Source organism: Cottoperca gobio, chromosome 5 (assembly GCF_900634415.1).
Source record: "Cottoperca gobio chromosome 5, fCotGob3.1, whole genome shotgun sequence".
NCBI lineage: Eukaryota > Metazoa > Chordata > Actinopteri > Perciformes > Bovichtidae > Cottoperca > Cottoperca gobio.
Genome location: NC_041359.1, coordinates 25496603 through 25518499, shown reverse-complemented (window position 1 = coordinate 25518499; position 21897 = coordinate 25496603). Strand labels below are relative to the sequence as shown.

Sequence of the window (21897 nt, the reverse complement as noted above, 5' to 3'; positions counted from 1 at the left end):
GAAACTGAACCTCTCACCCTAACAGCGGTGGTTTTCCGTCGGTGGGGGTGTTCTGGGGGCAGTTTTTTTATTTCTGGTGAGAGAGGGTGATGCTGTTCTCCGTTCACTGGGAATGTATTGACTGAGGATCCAACGCTCAGCCTTCCAGCTGGACCCTGCTGCTGCTCTGCTCACTGCTTGGGGTTTAAACAAGGACACAAACACACCTGACGGCCGAGGTAAGACACAACCTGGATTAATTAACAAGAGAAACACTACCTCGTCTTTTTTTAAGATGTTAACTAGTCAATCTTTTTCTATTTTGAGAGAATGCAGCATCTCTGATGTTTTTAGGTCAGTTTACAAGACTTGTGCTGAAAGCCTTGAAGGTGGTGGAGGTGTTTCAGAGGAGCCACAGGACGAGACTGCAAGTTTTAGTCTAAGGTTTTTCATTTCAGCAGCTCATCTGGGTTCGTATTGTAGGAAAAACTGATGTATTTTAAGAGAAATGTACTTATTTCTGAGTGATTTGCATGCAAGAATGTTCTGTGGAAGTCTGTTGATCACCTCTATAGTGAAATATATAAAAGGACGAATCTGAAGGGAAAATTATGTTTAGTGGTCGGGTTTTATTTTGAATGATAAGATCTTTCACGTGTTTCTTGCCTGGAGTCTAACCTCAACATAGGTCTCATTTGACAAAAATGCAAAGTTAATTTTCCGTGCAGAACAGTTCATGAGAAACTGTAAATACAAACACATGATGGAAATCTGCCTGAATCATCTCACATTTCCAAAAGTAGCATAAAGCGGACAGAGCTTACACTGGTGTGAAGACTGCTGAGAAAATGGATCCATCAGTCGATCAACAGAAAATTCTCTCTAATAATTTGGATAAATCGATTAATCGTCAAAAATAAAAGAGTATTTTAAGAGCAGGAGTTTCTGACGTGCTGAATGTTTTCTGGTTCCAGCTTCCAGTGGGATGATTGGCTGTCTCTATTTACATCATTTTAAACTGAATATCTTTTGGATTTTAGTCTAGAGCTTCACTATTTTCTGACATTTTATTGACTTAACTATTACACAAATAATCATAAGAAATGATTGACTGACTATTTGGGACTATACTGCATGAGAGTCCTGATGGCGACTGCAGGGATCAGAGGGGATGAAGTGGTGACGACACTCTGGTCAGGATGATTCTATGAAATGCAAACCTGTAGAGAACTAAGTATAACTCAGACTGTCAACAAAAGCTCTTCACCTTCACCGCTCTGACTGGAGAATCTGATTTATTGTATCGGTTTCCAAGACTTGTTTGATTAAACGACAGGAAAACACAATAAACAGGATAATTATCTCCAACTTGCTGCCAAGTTGTAAAAGCAAATACCCACAAAGTTGCAAAACACACATCAAGAAAACAGCCTCTTTTGTGCTACATATGCACATGTGGAACAAAAGAGAGTCTGGGTGCAGAGGAAAGGTCTACGCCGAGCGGTATTTGCTGTTGTAGCAGGATGCTCGACCACCACCACATATTTGTGGGAAGACTGACTCCTCAACTGAAGGGCTCAGAATCCATCAAGATTACCAGAAGCACGCAACCAGACGACCTCGGCCTCTCTGGCTGTGTGACTGTGTAATAGAGGACGATATATAAATCATTTTGTGAATCACCACAGATGCTGAATAGGTGAGAGCTGGAGAAACATTTATGTTGGCTGCAAGAACTCGTTTCCAGTGGAGGTTTTCAGAAATTCATGGAAACACTGATAGAAAAAACAGCAGCACTTACTGAAACTGATCAGGACTAACAGGAACTCTGCGTGTATTTTCCCACCATGCACTGTTTTAGCAATACATTCCTAAATCAGGCTTATGTGAGGGCTGTAAAATTCAGCTGGAGCACTAAAAGTGTTTTGGTGGATCTGAGGTGACATCTGCAGTTACTGCAGTGTTATCCAGTATGACTCCAACCCTTGAGAGGATTGAGTCTACTCGATCACTCTACTACTGAGCATACATGCATTTATCGTTCAGTGGGGGAAAGTAACTAAGTACATTTACTCAAGTACTGTACTTAAGTACAATTTTACGTTACTTGAGTATTTTATTTTGATGCTACTTTGTACTTCTACTCCACAAGAGGGAAATATTTAACTTCTTACTTCACATCACTTATTTGGCTGCTGTAGCTACAGGTTACTTTTCAGTAGAGCGAGGCGAGATGATATCAATATGATCATTTATCCTCTTTCAAAAGGGATGAATATATATATATATATAGATATATCTATATAGATATATCTATATAGATATATCTATCTATATATATATATATATATATATATATAGATATATCTATATAGATATATCTATCTATATATATATATATATATATCTATATATATATATATCTATATATATATATCTCTATCTATCTATCTATCTATCTATATATATATATATATATATATATATATCTATCTATATCTATATATATATATATATATATATGTATATATATATATATCTATATAGATCTATCTATCTATATAGATATATATATATATCTATCTATATCTATATATATATAGATATATATATGTATATCTATATAGATATATATATCTATCTATCTATCTATCTAGATATATATATATAGATATATCTATATAGATATATCTATCTATATATATATATATATATATATATATAGATATATCTATATATATATATATATCTATATATATATATATATAGATAGATATATCTATATATATATAGATATATATCTATATATATATATCTCTATCTATCTATCTATATATATATATATATATATCTATCTATATCTATATACATATATATATATATATATATATAGATATAGATATATATATGTATATATATATATCTATATAGATATATAGATATATCTATCTATCTATATATATATATATATATCTATCTATATCTATATCTATATATATATATATATATATATATAGATATAGATATATATATCTATATCTATATAGATATATATATCTATCTATCTATATATAGATATATAGATATATCTATCTAGATATATATATATATAGATATATCTATATAGATCTAGATAGATATATCTATACAGATATATCTATATAGATATATATAGATATATCTATCTATATAGATATATCTATATATCTATATATAGATATATCTATATAGATATATCTGTATATATAGATATATCTATATAGATATATCTATATAGATATATCTATATAGATATATCTATCTAGATATATCTATCTATATAGATATATCTATCTATCTATATAGATATATCTATATATCTATATAGATATATCTGTATATATAGATATATCTATATAGATATATCTATATAGATATATCTATATAGATATATCTATATATATATCTCTCTATATATATTAAACTACACAAAATGACTGAACTATAAGCAGTTCAAGGCTGTGAATAGCCTGAAACGGTACAAAGGTAAGCGCTAAACTGCCAAAGGATAAACTAAACTTTAGGTTCCCAAAGAAACTTGTAATGGAATAACAACTTCCAGCTGTTCTACAGTGACAACGTTTGTTATATATGTATAAAAGCAGTGTTGGAACAGACTGCGTTGCTTCACCCTATTATATATATATTTCTATCATAATGACGTGAAAAGGCGATTAACAGAAGGCAGCCAGAAAGACGATTATAACCCTTAAGTGTTAGTTCATCATACAGCAACATAATGACCCAAAACAACTCCAAGTTATGTCAGAACTCCCTCCCATTGTTTGTTATATGCTTTAATTTGAGAGAATATTGAAACATTAAACTGCGCAAATGTCAAAAAAAGAGGAGAGGTAAAACCTTTGACCCGTAGTGTATAAGAAGTAGCTCCACCTCAACTAACTACAACATTCAAGTTCTGACTACATGTTGGTGCATTAATACTGAAGACATTGCGAGGGATTGTCCCGCTCCATGAACAGCGAGGAGTCGAACAGCATCGCTGACGTTACATGAAGGAAACTGGAGAAGTGGAATCATAGAAACCGGTGAACATAATGTAAACACGAAAGGTGGTGTTGAAATGTGAGTTATAGTGTAAGGACTTAAATGAGCTTAAGTGCACTCGAGGGAGTTAAGGTTTGTGTGTGTGTCCATGTGTTCTTGTTATCACTAACATCTGTGTTGTGCTGCCTGAAAGCCTTTAGTGGGATACAGTACGTGTCAGCAGTTTCACAAAGCATTAACAGTTAAGTTTAATATATCCTCTTATAAAACCGCTGTTTCTGGTATGTTATGTTGTTAAATGGTGACTCCCCGTTTAAATAGTTAGTTAAAACGTTTAAATAGTTGATTGCTTTTTGTCACTAGTTTGAAACTAATGAGTAGTTACTAAGAACTTTATAGACAAACTTAGTGATGGAGTTATGATTAGCTGGTGTAACCACAACCCGCTCTCTAAAACAGTTCAGTGACGATCAGATTGTTGGATTTAAATGTTTCCCGATGCCAGAAGAAGTGATTCTATCCCGTGTTTAATTAGAAAAAAGATCCAATTCTTCTTGCTGCGAAACGTTGCATCTATTAAAACAATATGCTCATCATTGAAGTGGTTGAAACATAGAAACTCTTCCTGGTTCTCTTTTTAAACATGGCGTAGAGTTAGATGTTTGCTGTGTGCATCTCAACACCACCCTGAGAAAGATTACATCACATCACAGGTCATTCAGCACACGCTCGTATCCAGAGCAACTTACAGTGAACTAACTACAGGGACAGTCCATCTGGAGGTCAGGTTAAGTGCCTTGCTCAGGGGCACAATGGTGGCAGCTCTGGTGTTGAACTCACAACCTTTCTGGTTTAGAAGGCGTACACCAGACCACTAGGCCATCACCACCAAAGAAAGATGGAAAGTTTACCAATTTCCACTTACTACAAAGTGCTATTGTACATCTACGCTCGAGGAACCATCTTAAAAGTGGGTCATTCATGTGGACACCGTCAACGGAGGTGACTACAGGTTTCTGCATCTCTGTTCTGTAGTGAAAACAAACAAAAAACATTTCTCTACCTGGACGGATTACTTCCTCCGTGGCATGACATCGCGGTCCAGTCCTGTCTATTAGTTTTAGAGCTAATCTAAACTCTGTCTTCCCCCCAGCTCTCCCTGGTTTCTGTTTCACAGACCCGTCTTCTGATAAGAGCCATGAGGGTCTTCCTCCTGCTTTGCCTGCTGGTGCTAGGTAACGCCAAACCCTACCAGCCAATCAATGTCATGGACTTCATGAAAGACTATGACACCATGATGGCCGATTCTGCCGATGAAGACGACGACGACGACAATGACAAGGATGACGATGACAAGGATGACGATGACAAGGATGACGATGATTATGACGATGAGAACTGTCCGTCTGGTTGCCAATGCTCACCCAGAGTGGTGCAGTGCTCCGACATGGGTGAGAGCACACACACAGTGTGAACACATCTGGATGTTCCTAACACAGTGTGTTGAAACACACCTTGATTCATGGATATTATTGGTATAAAGACTTGTTTTGGTGTTCTAGAGTTATTATTATTATTTCTAATTGATTGTTTGATGCATCTTGCAATCAATACAAATGTGAACTTTAACTGAGATGTCAGACAACAACATGCACATCTCAGTATTTTATAAACTCACACAAACATTTCCCTCGGGATGAATAAAGTATCTATCTGTCAGGTGGTGAATGAGCTTTTATTGTCATCACTTTTGGTTTTTAATCAGACATTTGTGTTTCTGCCAACAGGTCAGATCGGAGTTCCGGAGAAGATTCCTGAAGACACCGTGATACTCGACCTCCAAAACAACGACATCACTGAGATCAAGGAGAACGACTTTAAACACCTCAACAAGCTTTATGTAAGAGAACTGGTTTACCCTGCACACGGTAATGAACACCACAATGCCTTTCTGTCCACATGAAACAGACAAGAGTCCTGTCTGAACTTAAAGTCTCTTCAGTCACATCTCCTGCACGCGTCTGAACCACATTTGTGCTGCAGGAAATGTGAAATGACTGTATTAATCTGTCCTTATGATCTAATCAACGGGATAATCGGAAGCTCCAATTTCTATCCTACCTACTAAAACTGCCCAGTTCAGCTTGATTTTGCTCGATCTGGACTCCAACAAGGACGTCTTGCCCACATACCTTGTGACAAGACGTGGTTAGTTAAAGATGGCACCTGAAAGACTGGCTTCTTTAAGCTTAAACAAGATGGACACATGTGAAATACACTTTGATCTTGTTGTTAACGAGACCAACACTGTGTCTACACAGTCAGCACGTGAGCACAGCAGCAGCAGTGTAGCTCGCAGGCTTCGGCAGCGCTCAGAGCCAAACGCACACAATTACTGAAGTTACGCACGTAATATTGGAAGAAATTGAATTGAAGAGTTACGTTTAGAGCCATTCTGCTTTCTGTGTACACGTTTGCTCTTTCTTTACACGAACATACTGTTTCTAATAATGTCTAGAAAGAATCTGTACTAGACATCTTCAAAACAGAAAACTGCATGCTCACAGCCATTTGTTCTACTTAACAAGTGTACATATAGAGATCCAGAGCGGAACCAATGGCTACTACTACTTACATCCACAAAATGCCTATTTGAGTCCATTCAGACTCAAGATACAAGTTAATGACAATACCATGTTGTAGCTTTTAAAGTTAGCAGATAAGAAGAAACAGCTCACTAATATCCGCCTGCAGTCTGACGAGATTACAGTCCCTCAGTATGAAACTCCCAGTTAAGGAGTAGAGGCTGGAACAACACATCTGATCTAAATAACGTTTTCCCAGCTGAGAATAAACCACATAAAGGCCTGAAACTCTGGAAAACACTGCGCTGTATCAAAGCAAACAAAGTGAGAACAATCAGCAGTTGTGTGTTAATATAGTGGCTTCTCATCACGTGTTGAACGGTGCAGCTGACCTGAATATCAACAGGATTGCGTTTCGTTTGATTCTGTTCATCAAGTCTAGTTTTTTAGCAAATGTTAGTTTTGAATCTCTTTCGAATACAGTACAAAATCAAGAAATCAAAATACGTTCGAAGGCAAAAAACAGTCAAACAAACCTTTCATATTAATATAAATGAACTAAACTCAGTTTGACTTTTTATTGTGATTCCTTTCTCCAACATCAGGGCCTGTTTCTGATCAACAACAAGATCTCCAAGATTCACCCGAAGGCCTTCATAAACATGGACCATCTCAGACTGCTGTACCTCTCCTACAACCTGCTGACTGAGATCCCCGCAAACCTGCCTCCCTACGTCATCGAGCTCCGCTTCCATGAAAACAAGATCAACAAAATCCAGAAGGATGCGTTTAAAGGCCTGAGGAAACTCCACGTGCTGGGTAAGACCTGGTTTCAGCTTCCTGTATCAGATCAGCTAACTTTGTTCTCGAAGGCCAGGAGGGTCCAGTCCTTTGTCAAGGAGATGTTTAACCAGAGAAAGGTGAATTAACTTATCCAAGTCCTTAAACTGATGTACGTTCTCTCCGGTAATCAGGAGTTAAAATGGTTCTTTAATCATTTAACCAGATGTTTTTGTGTTTTTCCCAACAGAGCTTGGCGCCAACCCTCTGGCCAACAGTGGGATCGGGTTAGGAGCTTTTAACGGCTTGTCGACCCTGTACATCGGCATAGCAGAGGCCAAGCTAACCGCTGTACCAAAAGGTAGAATACCACCTTAAGTTGTGCTGATTTAACGGGATGGTTCACTCTTCTTTCTCCTCCACGCCCCCATCTACAGTATTACTACACCGTGTACAACTGAATGAGGCACAAACGCTGCTAACGTGTGTTGATATGATGCTTCAATTCAGCAATGAAGTAAATGAATCCCCCCTTTGTATTAGTTGTGTTTGGTGTGTTTTGTATCTGCCAGACCTCCCATCCTCCATCACAGAGCTGAGCCTGGACTACAACAAGATCTCCAAGGTGGAAATAGAAGACTTCATCAGATACAAAAACCTGCAGAGGTGAAAACCAGACACATTTTATGCTCTTGTGTGTTTCACATAACACTATGTTTATCCTTTAAGCCACCAGGTAGCTTTAAACAAAAGTCTTCCATTCAGACGTTCACTTTTAATCTCCATCTGGTTATGTGCAAGTTAGAATATGAAGTTTAAATATAGGTACCGGTAGGTTTGTTTTTTGTCACTTAATTTATGCCGAGTTGATAATTTTTTATCCACAAGTGTACGTGTTAACTATCGTTTTCCATTTTTGCAGACTAGGACTTGGTTTTAACCAGATCAAGTTTGTAGAAAATGGCAGTTTAGCCAGCATCCCGAGCGTCCGTGAGATCCACCTGGACAACAACCGTCTGAAAAGGGTCCCACCGAGCCTCGGCTCCCTGCGCTACCTCCAGGTGAGATACACACACTTTGATGAGTATCGATAGACTTAAGTGCATTTCACCAACTGGGTGTAATCGACAGCGGAGAGCAGGGCTGAACGCTGGCAACCACACTATGAAGGCAGCACTTCTAAAAGACTGCATGCAGATACTGCAGTTTCCTGTATCTGTGTCACAGGGGTTTCTCCACTGCGCCTCTTTAGGAGACCAGCAGGTCCTGAGTGCATTAACTCCAATAGGAGAAGCAAACGTGAACACAGATTATGACGATTATTTCGCCCCAAAGTCACCAAAGTTTTTCACAAGTTTCACATATCTTCTGAACACTGACACTAAAATTGCATTTTTCAGAGAGACAAATCAGGAGCCCTCATGTGACCTGGTGGCTTCTCTTAATCAATCTTCCTCTCACTGTGAACGAGCAGCTGTTTTACTCCAAGCTCCTTCACCTGGTGTGTAAGACTGAGCCCCGACACCCTGCAGAGAAAACTCATTTCAGCTGCTTTTATCCAACATTTAATTATTTTGGTTGCTACTCAAAGTTTATCATCGTAGAAGTGTTGGAACATAAATCGAGGGGGGGTCAGTTCCCTTCTGGTACAGCGTCTGCATTACTGCACCATCCACCGGACGATCTCATGCTCCATCTTGCTCTCACAGGATACATGTTTCCCTTTCTCCCAATCTCAAATAACGGCTTCTTGCCGTCCTTGATGATAACTGATTAAAAAACAAATCCTCTTTGTCTCTTTAGGTGATTTACCTCCATGGCAACAAAATCAGCAGTGTGGGAGTCAACGACTTCTGTCCCATCACCCCCAGTTACAAGAAGAACCTGTACACAGGCATCAGTCTGTTTGCCAATCCTGTTAAGTACTGGGACATCCAGCCCGCCACCTTTCGCTGCGTGACCGGACGGAGGGGCGTTCAGCTCGGAAACTTCAGAAAATAGCAGGGAGTGAAAACGATGCGTTCCAGACGGCTCAGATAGGAACGGGCAATATATCGTTACAGCATAGGGAAGGAGTTCAAAATTAATCCTGATAGATAAAACAAGAGTGTTCAGGAAATTAGTATTACGAGTATATCAGGAAATATATTAGAAATTGTAGTACATATCGTTAAATGCTGGATCAATTTACACATAAAAGGTTCTCGGCCGGGGGAAAAACAAAACAAAAGGTCTGGATGTTGGTGCTGAGAATGGATTTAAATCATAAGCTTCAATACTAAGAAAATGTTTCCAGCAGAGGACGGACATAATAACACCAACAGCTGCACAATATAATGAAATTCAAATAACAAGTGCCCTGCCTACCTTTGTGAGGCATTTCTAAACAACATTCATTCTGTGTAAACGTTCCCAGGATTAAAGCGCCTCCCTCTGGTCACTTAGAGACTCCACTGAGTACTTTTAACATGCTGATGCCTCTTTAACAAAATATATCCTTTTTAAGTTCATTTCTTTCTAGTTTAAAAATAAAACACCTTTTACTAACATTGAGTAAAATCATTTACACATTAACAACATATTTCCTTGCATATTATAATTATGCCTTCTAAGTTAAGACGTGTTAATCGTCATAGAAGATTCACTATATGACCCTAAAAACCACTTTGACTTAAATAGTGTGTTCCTTCCGGCAGAAGTCTGTAAAGTCAATGAATGACGCTGGCATTATTTAGTGCAATAGGTCACTTTGAAGCCCAATGTGTGTCTTTATGTGGATGTTTTATATTATCTCACTGCATGTCTGTATTGTCTTTATTTAGAAGCTGAAAGATACGCGTCAGACTGGATTATACATTGTCCTTGATGTAAAACCAAAACGTCATTTTGTTTGAATGAACTATAGCAACAAAGTGAACTACAGCTATTATTAAAATTATAAGCGGGTAAAGTAATTCCCAACCGGTTCCTGTTTCCTCCAGTGCTCTCTCCTCTGAAATGGTGCTATATTTATTGATTATGTCTTTAAATAAACCTGGAACCCCTCCCCATGTATGTTGTCTAAATGAAAGCGGGTTTGCGCTTGTGTTGTCATATCCTCAATGAATGTGACTTATAGGAGACAACGCTCAAATACAAGACCGTATCTGCAAAGAGCAATGGGTTAGGTACGGGTTGTGAAGATCATACCAGATAAATAAGGTTGATTACTGAAGATAAGAATCATCATCAGTCATATGTGGACTCTTAGAGAAGCTGCAACTAACCATTCTGTGGATTGATTGTTATAAACAACAAATTCATCAGTAGAAACGTCAGAAAATAGAATATCTTCACGTTATAATAATATAGAAAACCAGCCTCACATTGTAGAAGCTAAAACCAAAATGAATAAAGCATGAGATTATGAAAGGGGGGGAGAGGGGGTGACATGCAGCAAAGGACCTCAGCAGCCTTTGCATGAGGGGAACCCGCTCTACCAGGTGAGCTCCCTTCAGCCCTGATTCTACGCATGCTTCTTCTTGATGCTGTCGAGTACAGCTGTAACATTTGTCCTTGAGAATGGCCTTGTTGAGATTACTATGAAACATTATAGGTTCTGCCAGTGTCTTTTCTTTCAGGTAACAATATGAAGTGATCAGTTTAGACCTGGGAACAAGTGAGTTCTCCACTCTCCCTCCTGCTGAATGTTGTTAGTGGGACTAGTGTTCCTGGTAGGAGATGAAGAGCAGTTCCCCGATCCACCAGCAGATGTCACCGCACACTCAACTGATAAATGTCTGGAGATTAATCGAGAAGAATGAAGACACCCAGTACATATATAGTTGAGAAACTGACTTCCTGGGAGACCCTTTTGCAAAAATTTTTTTGCAAAAAGATATTCCGTCTTCTCTTCCACTTGAACAAATAAAGATACATTTGTAAAGATGGAGTCACTGAAGTGTGATGCAGGGTTGACAGGAGCCCTGATGCTGTACTGTAGTCTTACATGTTAAAGTCTTGGATCGGCATCAAAAACTGACACAAGAAGAATGTTTCAAACACATACTCACTGAACGGCAGGAAATCTCTTTTTAGAGACCTCTAAACGTTCACGGTCGAGTAGCAAAACAATCACAAATCAGGTTCAGTTAAAAGCCTTTTCAGCGGTGTCACGTGTTTATCAGCTGATGCAGTTCTCTCTATTGTATCTCAATCATATTCTGGATCAAGGCTCGGTGTGTTATAACTGATCATTGATTAATTAAATCAAAAGCGTTGCCTGTTGCAATGATGAGCTGGAAGTTAAATGTACCCAAACTGCAGCAGACACCTGACACCTGCTGGTCCTCGTCTAACCAGCTCGCTTCTACTTTCCTGGCACGCAGGACTCACCTTGACCACATACACACATGCATATAAATGCACATTATTTTCATCCATCCATAGCTATACCTGCTTATTCTTAAGAGGGGCGCAGGGCAGCTGAAGCTGATCCCAGCTGATGTTTTGCTTGGGTTGTGCCATTAATTCTTCAAACCTGCATTAATAACTTTTTTGGGACATCATAACAAGCTGTCAACACAACATTGACATATTATCATAATTGCGCTGAGAGTGAACCAAAAACTTTATGGGTTGTAATACCAAAACAATACTCGATGGAGAGTTTACTTTACCTTAATGTCATGTTGCTGTTTGTGTTAATATACTTTGTGAGGGATCCCTGAGCTGTCAGTAATGGAGATAAAGATGATACTATATGTCATTTATAATACATTTTGAGAAGTGCTGGAAACAAAAGGTTCTTCATTCCTGCCCAGCTGACAAAAACTATTCAAACAGTGAAAGACTCACACACACACACACACACACACACACACACACACACACACACACACACACACACACACGTGACGGGGTGTGTGTGTTTTCTTGCCCTCTCTCTGGGAGGCCCCTGTCAAACAGCAGCCAGCTCCCTGCTGATTCCCAGAAACCCAACACCTGCCAGCTGCCTTCCTCTGATGCATCTTTACCTGAAACCGATATCTACCGTCCAGACATCGAGGCCGAGCAGCCGTACAGTACGACGGCGTAGAGATGGTTGGCTTCTCGACTGTTTTGTCTTTTTAAATGAAGACTCGTGCTGTGGGTGGAGGGGAGCTGCCTCTCTCTCTCTCCTTCTGCAGGAAACATATGGAACAGATCTGCCGGTTGGCCAGGCCTCGTTCTGCCACGTCTCATAGCCTCACACACACACACACACACACACACACACACACACAAAGTGGTCCTAACCTCAGGGCTTTTACCTCTCTTCACCCTCTGCTTTCACTCCTTTCTATCTTCTACTTTATTCTCGTCATCTCCCACTTTGTCCTCCATCCACGACTTCCCTCAACTAGCTTCTTATCCTGCACAGACGAGTCTTTCAGCTCGTGAAGTTAGTCAAAGAAACAAGCGGATTAATGATATGAGGCTGCTCTACAAGTTAATTATGTCCCAATCCAGTCGACGCCTCCTTCAAAGTATGAAGAAAAAGGCTCATAACAGCTTTACAAGGTCCGTCCCTTTCTAAAGACTTACAGAAAGCCAGCAGACTTCTTTTGACTGAATTTGCACGACACCATTTGTGTATACTAATTACAACAATCAGAATACAACCATCAAAAGAATGTCAGTGCTGTCAGTGCTGCTCAATTTATATTTAGAAATGTGTCACATGACGAAGTTATACGGGATTACTCAAAACATTCACGGCTTCTCGCCTCATCCAATATTAGGGTTATAAAGCTTCAGTGAAAACAAGCCGTCTAATACACGAGTGAGGCGATTGTGATTTAAAGGGACAGTTCACACCAAGATCAAAAATACCTATTTTTCCTCTTAACTGTAATGCTTTTTATCAATTTAGATTGTTTTGGTGTGAGTTGCCGTAGAGATATCTGCCTTCTCTCCAATATAATGGAACTAGATGATATTCGGCTTGTGCTGCTAAAAAGCGCCAAGAAAGTGCATTAAAAGAAACTCAACAGCAAAGTCTCTTTCCAGAAATCATGACCCGGTTACTCAAGATGATCCACAGACCTCGCTGTGAGCAGATTCATGTAGGAACTATTTTCTCTCTACTGAATTACACCAGCCAAACTCATCACCGCGCAGAAGGAAGCGTGCGTCTACTCACGGACGAGCGGCTCGTGCTCACATCGCTGCTGGGTGTCGTTCGGCAGAAGGAAAATAGTTCCTACATGAAACAAGGCGACTCGCACCAAATCTATCTGGATTGGATGGTTGTAATATGTTGTTTTTACACATTATAATTTGATTATGATCAATGAGCTTTCTGTGAATCTACTTATTGACACATCATTTTAGCACTAAAAACTTCTAATACCTTAAAGACTTGAAAACAGATGAATGAAACGGATATAAATCATCCCTCAGCTTTATTTCTTTACCTAATTCTGTGTTGCGATGATGCAATGTTCCCACAAAGAGGACTAAAGTATCCGTCTCATAATTTTACCTCCTTTTCCCGTTTAAAGTCGGCTCCTCCTCACAAGTTATTTCAGGTGAAAAGCTTCTGGACACTTTTTTCCTTTTCGTTTTTTTTTTGGGGGGGTAAAAACTGTGAATCTGTGATGTGTGCTGGATTTATTGCACCTTCTCAGGAAACTTAAAAGGCCTTTTACAGTCTGGGGAGATAAATCAGCCGTCACTCTCTGCCGTTCAAATATTTTAAAAACAAAAACAACAAAATTCACCTTTCCCAGCTTCTACCCTGCAATGTGCTTCTGATGAAACCCTCTTACAAACACTTATCAAACTGTTTCTCATCTATGAGCCCTCAATGTAAAAGCCATACAGCAAGGCACACAAGAGTACTATAATAAATAATAGTAATAATGACAAGAACAATAAGACAATAGCTATGAATAATAAAGATTAACTTTAGGCCTTTAAGAGACTGCAGTGGAGTGAAGGTACTGAAGTCATGTGAAACTAGAACACCTAATGAATCTCGTCGGGAAGACCCTGAATAACGCTCTAAAGTTCAATATTGATATTTGAGTGCAGTTGTGTTCATGTGTGATGACGTTAGTCCTCATAGCAGCCATTTCATTGTAATGAGACCCTTTATTGACCTCGCTGTATGAAATCAGCTGTTGTGAGCTCCAGGTTTATAACAGCCTCATGAAACTTTACAGACACAAACTATAGATCGAGGGCATTCAGAGGATGTATGGCTCTCCTCCATATGTTGACAATAAGGTTTCCAGGACAGAAGTGCTCGCTATACAATTGTCAAATCACAGCATGGATTTGTTTATGGTGCTCCTCAAGGTCTTGGTGTCTTAATATGGTATTTCTGACAATTTTTTGGTGGTCAAAAATGGTTAACTTTAGCACCAAATCTGTGTAACAAATGGTATTAACCCAATAATTGCAGCAACAATGTATGAGACATAATAAAGCATGGGAGTGGTCATCATATACTCCGATCATAATGTTTTAAGGCCTTATACACTCTAAACTTTCAAACTCCAATAGGCGCCTAAACCAAAATGCAATGTTTATGTATTATAGTCTGTAAATACAGATTATATACACAGTGATGAGATGCATCTCAAATTAATCTTCAGGTTGCAGCTTTCAGATGATGTAGAACACTTCTCTGTGGGACCTACTGTTGTCGCTCTCGAAGGGTTAATAGTCCCATTGCTTCACAGGATTTTAAATATAAACCGATTTAACAACCTAAGTGCTCTTTAAGCCTTGATTAATGTCAGACCTGAGTTTATAATCCGCTCTGATTTGTCATTATGAATCTACTTTACACTGACAGTTGAAGGGTTTTATTTTCAAACTTGGCTCGGTGCAAAACGAGACTCAATGTAGCTGAACTCAGAGTTTGATGATAATTAGGTATTTGATGCCCAGAGTGTCAGAAATATTTTCCATCAAACAGAAACCTTGGGAGAAACACTGGGATTTTATGGTTTCCCCTTTTTAACAGTATCTTTGACTTTGTCTTGAGACTAGGATGCAGTGGGGGACCGTGATTATGCTGCGAGTCTGGAAGAAGCTGGTTAGAGGCCAAGAAAAGAGGCAGAGGAGGCACGGAGGGAGCTCAGGTTTCCAGAGTATAAACTGAGGACAAAGTGGGCAATGGTAGAGTCATTAGGCAGGAGAGGGCCACCGCTCTCAGACGCTACTCTGAACCTCATCCATCACTTCACAACTCACTGATGAATCCAAGGCTACTGAAATAGCCACTTCTAGTTCACTTTCCAGTAAGAAGTATATTTTTAAAGCCGATGTTGCACCTTCGAAAAGACTCAACGCCCAAATCCATCCAAACATTTCCCAGACAAGGAGCGCTACGACAATCAAGTACTATAGGTCAAAATTATGAAAGATTGTCCAATCAAAGCCGTTCTCAACCAGCACATCATCATGTTTTCTTTAGTGCACGGCAAATCCTGCATGCTTACTGGCAACAAACCCAAACAACTAATGAGGTACTAAGTCTCCCCAGACTGCTGCGGACGCTTTCAGAGAGAAATTAAACACTTCAGGATGTCAAAATCACATCAAAAAGAACAGAAAATTGGACATTTAGTCTGTCAGTGCTCACATAACACACCTTCACTGTCCAAACACACACACACACACACACACACACACACACACACACACACACACACACACAGACCTGCAACATACACCACCAACTCATCCACAGCAGAGCCAAGGCTAAATGAGGCCAATGAAATTAGAATGTTTAGAGGCAAAGACTGAAAGGCCTGTTTGTTCGTGTGAGAGAATCCCAGCAGTGATGCTTTCTGCAGGGAAAAGACTGACATGAGAAATGAGCGAACGAGGACGACGAGCCAATGGCTGTCTGGCTCTGGAGTGGAAAAACCTGGCCTGTGATGAATGTGTGTGCGTGTGTGTGAGAGTGTAACAGAGCATCAACAAAAATCAAATGAATCTAAGAAAACAAGTAATAAAACTATCTGTAAAAAATCAGTTGCTTTCAAAAATCAGTTGCTTGATTTCAAACTCTCAGCTTTATCCTGTCGAACATGCCGGATCAAATCTCCCTGAAGCAGAGATGAGCTGATGTATTATGAGTTGGTATTAAAATGTTGCCAAATCCTTTCGGGAATACGGGAAACACATCTTTCTTTAGCGTAAATATACCGTCCAGTTTGTTCAACACTGGGGCTAAAGCAACTGAAAGTCTTTTGGTTGTTTTCAAAAATGCGTCACCACGGTCACGGTCTCCGTCTCCAACACCCCCCCATATTAGATAAAAAGTTGTTGTTGGCCGGCACGTCTCAGGCCACTGGGAATCTGTTCAGAGCGGAAGGGGACCAGACACATCTGCCAGAGCAAATACAACATGACATGAGTTTGCAGTTCCAAAGATGAATCATCACTTTCGACCAATTAAGAGTCATTAGTGAAAATAATGTGCTACGTATGAAGAGCAATAAATGTTTCATGGACATGAACTCCAGCAGCCTGCACCAGCTGAACATAGTTTGAGTATAAAGTAACACAAACTGCTACGATGTACCTGCTTAGTTTGGCATTAAACACACCACTTAGTTCAGCTGCAGCATCTGTACACACGCTATGAATTAAGCAAGTCGACTGTAATCGTTGTAGTGAAACATTGAGAGAGGGACATTTCTCCTGGTGCATCATTCAGGAACTAGCTAACACGTTTGTCCTTCTATAATCTGATGATATATAATGAACAACATGAATAACAGTGTCTGGAACACTTGTTATAAAAGACTCCGCAGAAATAAACACCTGAACAGTTACAAGCTTCTGCTACAAGCGACTAAGTGGTGCCAACGACAATTACGATCTTTAGTAAATGGAGCATGAAATCTTACTCGTGCTCTTGTCTATTCCAAGTAACCGTAACCGTACCGCATAAAACTGAGGTTTCTGGTATAAACGTTATGGACAAAACTGCATAAAACTTGCGTTAAGTAAAAGCTGTAGCATTAGTTCTTGCACAAAGACAAGAGAGCAGAAATGAGAGCGACAGACGGTCATAGGCATAATCACAGACACTGTCATTTTAGCCAGTAGCAATCTTAAAGAAAGAGCTTTTGAAGGGCAGTCCAATAAAAAAAGATTTTATCCAGATGGAGTCTGTTGCACAGGAGACAGCCATGTTCTCCTCATCACAATTAGCACAGAGGGAAACATTCAAGACCACAATGTCCTATTAAACAGACATAATTACATTAACATGGGAACTTCCCAGAATTCCCCTGCCTCCACAAACACATGAAAAACGCATCGACTTTAACCACAAACAATAATATAAATGAAATGTAACCGTAGCAGGGAGAAGACAGAGTAGGCTACTGTTGTGAGTATGATTCATCCACTGCTAATACTGAGAGCTGAGGCTTAATGACGATCGATGAAAGGTGTTTCTAACAACTCAAGAATTATGTCCAGCAGCGCAGAAGCAACTTTATTCATTTACGGAAAATTAATCGTAAAACTATATCAATCGGGGGCAGACTCGTTGCTGTTGAGTTTGTACGTCTTCATTCTTTCTCTTGTATGCGCTCTGCGATGATATTTGTGTAAAGCAATTCGTAACGTGTCAAAAAAGGGGCTACATAAATAAAGTTTTACTTACTTACTTAGAACCAGTACGAACCAGCTTTCTCAAATACAAAAGCCTTCTGGGAAAATTAAAACCAAAGGAATGTCTGGATAACAAATTCAGCAGTCATTGGAGAACAGAACTCCAAAACAACTCAACACTGGAACCCACTCAACAAATAACAATCTCCATATGCTCCATTATGTTTTGGTCCACACACCTGTGTAGATCCCAGCAGGCCTTCTATTAGTCCAATCATAATGCACTTGTCACTGATGTCAGCCAGCCAACAGTGGGACTCATTCATTTTAATGAGGAGCACAGACAATGTTAACAACCCTGGAACATGAAATGTGGTTTAAAAGATACAAAATCCATTCAATCATGAATTGGTAATATTTTAAATGATAAAGTCTAAAAAGTGGAAACCCTGCTGTTTGTTTTTCACATGGCTGAGTAAAAACATTGTTGTTAGTGCACCATTCAAAGTTAAGATGTCAGAAAAACAAAAAGGCTAAATCCTCCATCTTTACTGAGATCTTATCAACATAAAAGCAGTTTCATTTTCAGCAGCCTCGGCTCCAACAAAGACGTGTTGCAACCTTGAAACACATGTTGACTTTGAGCTCCTTCCAAGTCTAAAGACCCAAATCATACAATGTGCCTTCGAGCGATAAGTAAGCTTTCATCCTCTGACTGGAAATGATAAGAAATGCTCAGCTGGAACAGATGAGCTGAAGTCTAATGAATCTCTGACACGTTAAACACCGGGGGGTCACGAGAATAACCAGAACTACTGATATTTAGTGTTTTAACAGACTCCAATTCAGCATGAATCACTTTTGAGCTAACATTATACCGTCCCTGTGTTTCTGTCTGGGAGAAAGAAGACGCCAGGAATGCTGGGATAACAAATCCAGTAGTCATCAGAGAACAGAGAACAACTATCCAATACCACTGCACACTGGAACCCAGTCAGCCGGTAATACTCTCCATATGTCTCGTACTGGTTTAGTCCAAACCATCATGTCTCAGTTGACAGGCTAATCAGAGCCGGTCTCTTGTCCAGTACCAACAGACAGAGACCATCATCAAGACACCAACACTGCCTGCACAGCGCCAAGTCTCGGAAAAACTAAAAGATTTGATCAGAAGGAACAAAAGCACTTGTTTTGTTTGCCAGAATCTTAGCATGGAGGCTGATTAACTTCTTTAACTTGTCTTGTCTGTAAAAAACTAATCAGTGCCAGTTACCGTAGTCGCAATTCCAATTTGTCCATGTGTTTCTCAGGTGGTTGATCAATCTAATCAAATAACTTTGTATAAAAATAAGCCTTGATTTTCTAATTGCATCTTAAGGCCCTGTCACACATATCCGTATGACAGAAACGTATGCCGGCGCATACGAAATATCGGCAATAGGTTGATATAAATTAAGGGTAAGTTGTGATCGTTTGAAGGACGCAGACGATACGCCGAACACGCCAGACACACGGCCCTGTCACACAGCTCCGTATGGCAGAAACATGCCGACGTATATGAAAATTAGCTCAAAATGTGTCAGAGTCAACTTTTCCACAGCGGTGTTGTAGCTGACGTGTACATAACGTATACATAACAAATTATTATACGCATGTCAAACATTGATAGCGTATCACTTACTTATTTAAAACGTATCAGAGCGTCTGGACAACGGAGCTGGAAAAGTGCCATCTGGTTCACGTCATGCTGGAGAACGGCTAGATTGCTGAACACTAGCTGTACTGTAGAAACACGTTAATAAGTTACTCCGTCGTCAGGCATCATCTTAACATCGGGTAGGAATAGGTTATCCACTCGTTATCAATACATTGGCTGTAGGGTTCACCGTCAGCCGACCTATATCTAACGTACCTCTAACGTAGTCATGTAGGTATTCACGTACTATATTTAATGTATGTAAGTATTCACGTACTGTATTTACGTAGGTAAGTATTCACGTACTGTATTTACGTAGGTAAGTATTCACGTTCTGTATTTACGTAGGTAAGTATTCACGTACTGTATTTATGTAGGTAAGTATTCACGTACTGTATTTACATAGGTAAGTATTCACGTACTGTATTTACGTAGGTAAGTATTCACGTACTGTATTTATGTAGGTAAGTATTCACGTACTGTATTTATGTAGGTAAGTATTCACGTACTGTATTTACATAGGTAAGTATTCACGTACTGTATTTACATAGGTAAGTATTCACGTACTGTATTTACGTAGGTAAGTATTCACGTACTGTATTTACATAGGTAAGTATTCACGTACTGTATTTACATAGGTAAGTATTCACATACTGTATTTATGTAGGTAGGAATTCACGTACTATATTTAATGTATGTAAGTATTCACGTACTGTATTTACATAGGTAAGTATTCACGTACTGTATTTATGTAGGTAAGTATTCACGTACTGTATTTACATAGGTAAGTATTCACGTACTGTATTTACGTAGGTAAGTATTCACGTACTGTATTTACATAGGTAAATATTCACGTACTGTATTTACATAGGTAAGTATTCACGTTCTGTATTTATGTAGGTAAGTATTCACGTACTGTATTTACGTAGGTAAGTATTCACGTACTGTATTTACGTAGGTAAGTATTCACGTACTGTATTTACATAGGTAAGTATTCACGTACTGTATTTATGTAGGTAAGTATTCACGTACTGTATTTACATAGGTAAGTATTCACGTACTGTATTTACGTAGGTAAGTATTCACATACTGTATTTATGTAGGTAGGTATTCACGTACTATATTTAATGTATGTAAGTATTCACGTACTGTATTTACGTAGGTAAGTATTCACGTACTGTATTTACGTAGGTAAGTATTCACATACTGTATTTACGTAGGTAGGTATTCACGTACTGTATTTACGTAGGTAAGTATTCACGTACTATATTTACGTAGGTAGGTATTCACGTACTATATTTACGTAGGTAAGTATTCACGTACTATATTTACGTAGGTAAGTATTCACGTTCTATATTTACGTAGGTAAGTATTCACATACTGTATTTACGTACTATATTTACGTAGGTAAGTATTCACGTACGTATTCACGTATGTCTAACGTAACGTCTGCATATCTTATGAAGCACTCGTCGGGTACGTCCGGTAATTTTGAACATGCTCAAAACATCAGCGTTCAACAACTCACTCTGAGAAATGTCTGATCTCCAAAGAACCTGGAAGACACCTTTTACCCAACATGAAACAATATAGTTCTGGCTCCACATCACAGCTGATAGGCAGGACAGGAGGTAATTAATGTTAATGTTTTTGCTGCCTACAGTGCGTAGGAGGGTTTGATTGTTGTTATGGTGGGGTAAATGATCCTGGAGAAGCACAATTTTAGCGATCTTAAAATGTACAAGAGAAGTGTGAGATCCTATTCACCGATCTAAAGTCTACGTAAACACTCCAGGGGATATGCTTAAATGTTTTGAGAGGTTAATAAATGTTGTTATTCTGACTCTGCAGATACTCTGGCCTCCTTTAAAGCTTTCAAATGTATTTTTCCAAATTGTAGTTACAGTTGGAATTTGGATTTCGGTATCCAAATATTCAAGTGCCCCACCAACAATAACAACACCGGCCACTCATTTCACTCTCCACCGGTGGAAGCTACTGAAAGACCCTCCTCCCTGGGTAAACTTCATGCTGGGATAAGAGCTTCCAGACTTAGTGAACCATGGAGGGCTCTTTACAGTGAGCAGTCAGCAGCTACACATAAACAGAAGACCCTGAGATGTTCACAACATGACATGAACCAAAGATCCTCTATAATTCACCACAACACCAAACATGAAATCAATGGCTCCTGATGGAGTC

At 39.1% G+C, this 21897-nt stretch overlaps 2 protein-coding genes across 3 annotated transcripts in view; one reads left to right on the top strand and one right to left on the bottom strand.

The window, feature by feature from the left end:
* cenpp (centromere protein P) overlaps positions 1-21897 on the bottom strand; it is a 79479-nt gene that overhangs the window by 25316 nt on the left and 32266 nt on the right. The gene's annotated exons all lie outside the window — the stretch shown is intronic.
* aspn (asporin (LRR class 1)) lies at positions 26-11311 on the top strand. The gene is made up of 8 exons (XM_029431445.1): positions 26-218; positions 5180-5477; positions 5814-5926; positions 7217-7430; positions 7642-7752; positions 7964-8057; positions 8314-8452; positions 9195-11311. Exons 2-8 carry the CDS (start codon positions 5225-5227, stop codon positions 9390-9392), a joined length of 1122 nt encoding a protein of 373 aa, XP_029287305.1. The 5' UTR covers positions 26-218; positions 5180-5224; the 3' UTR covers positions 9393-11311.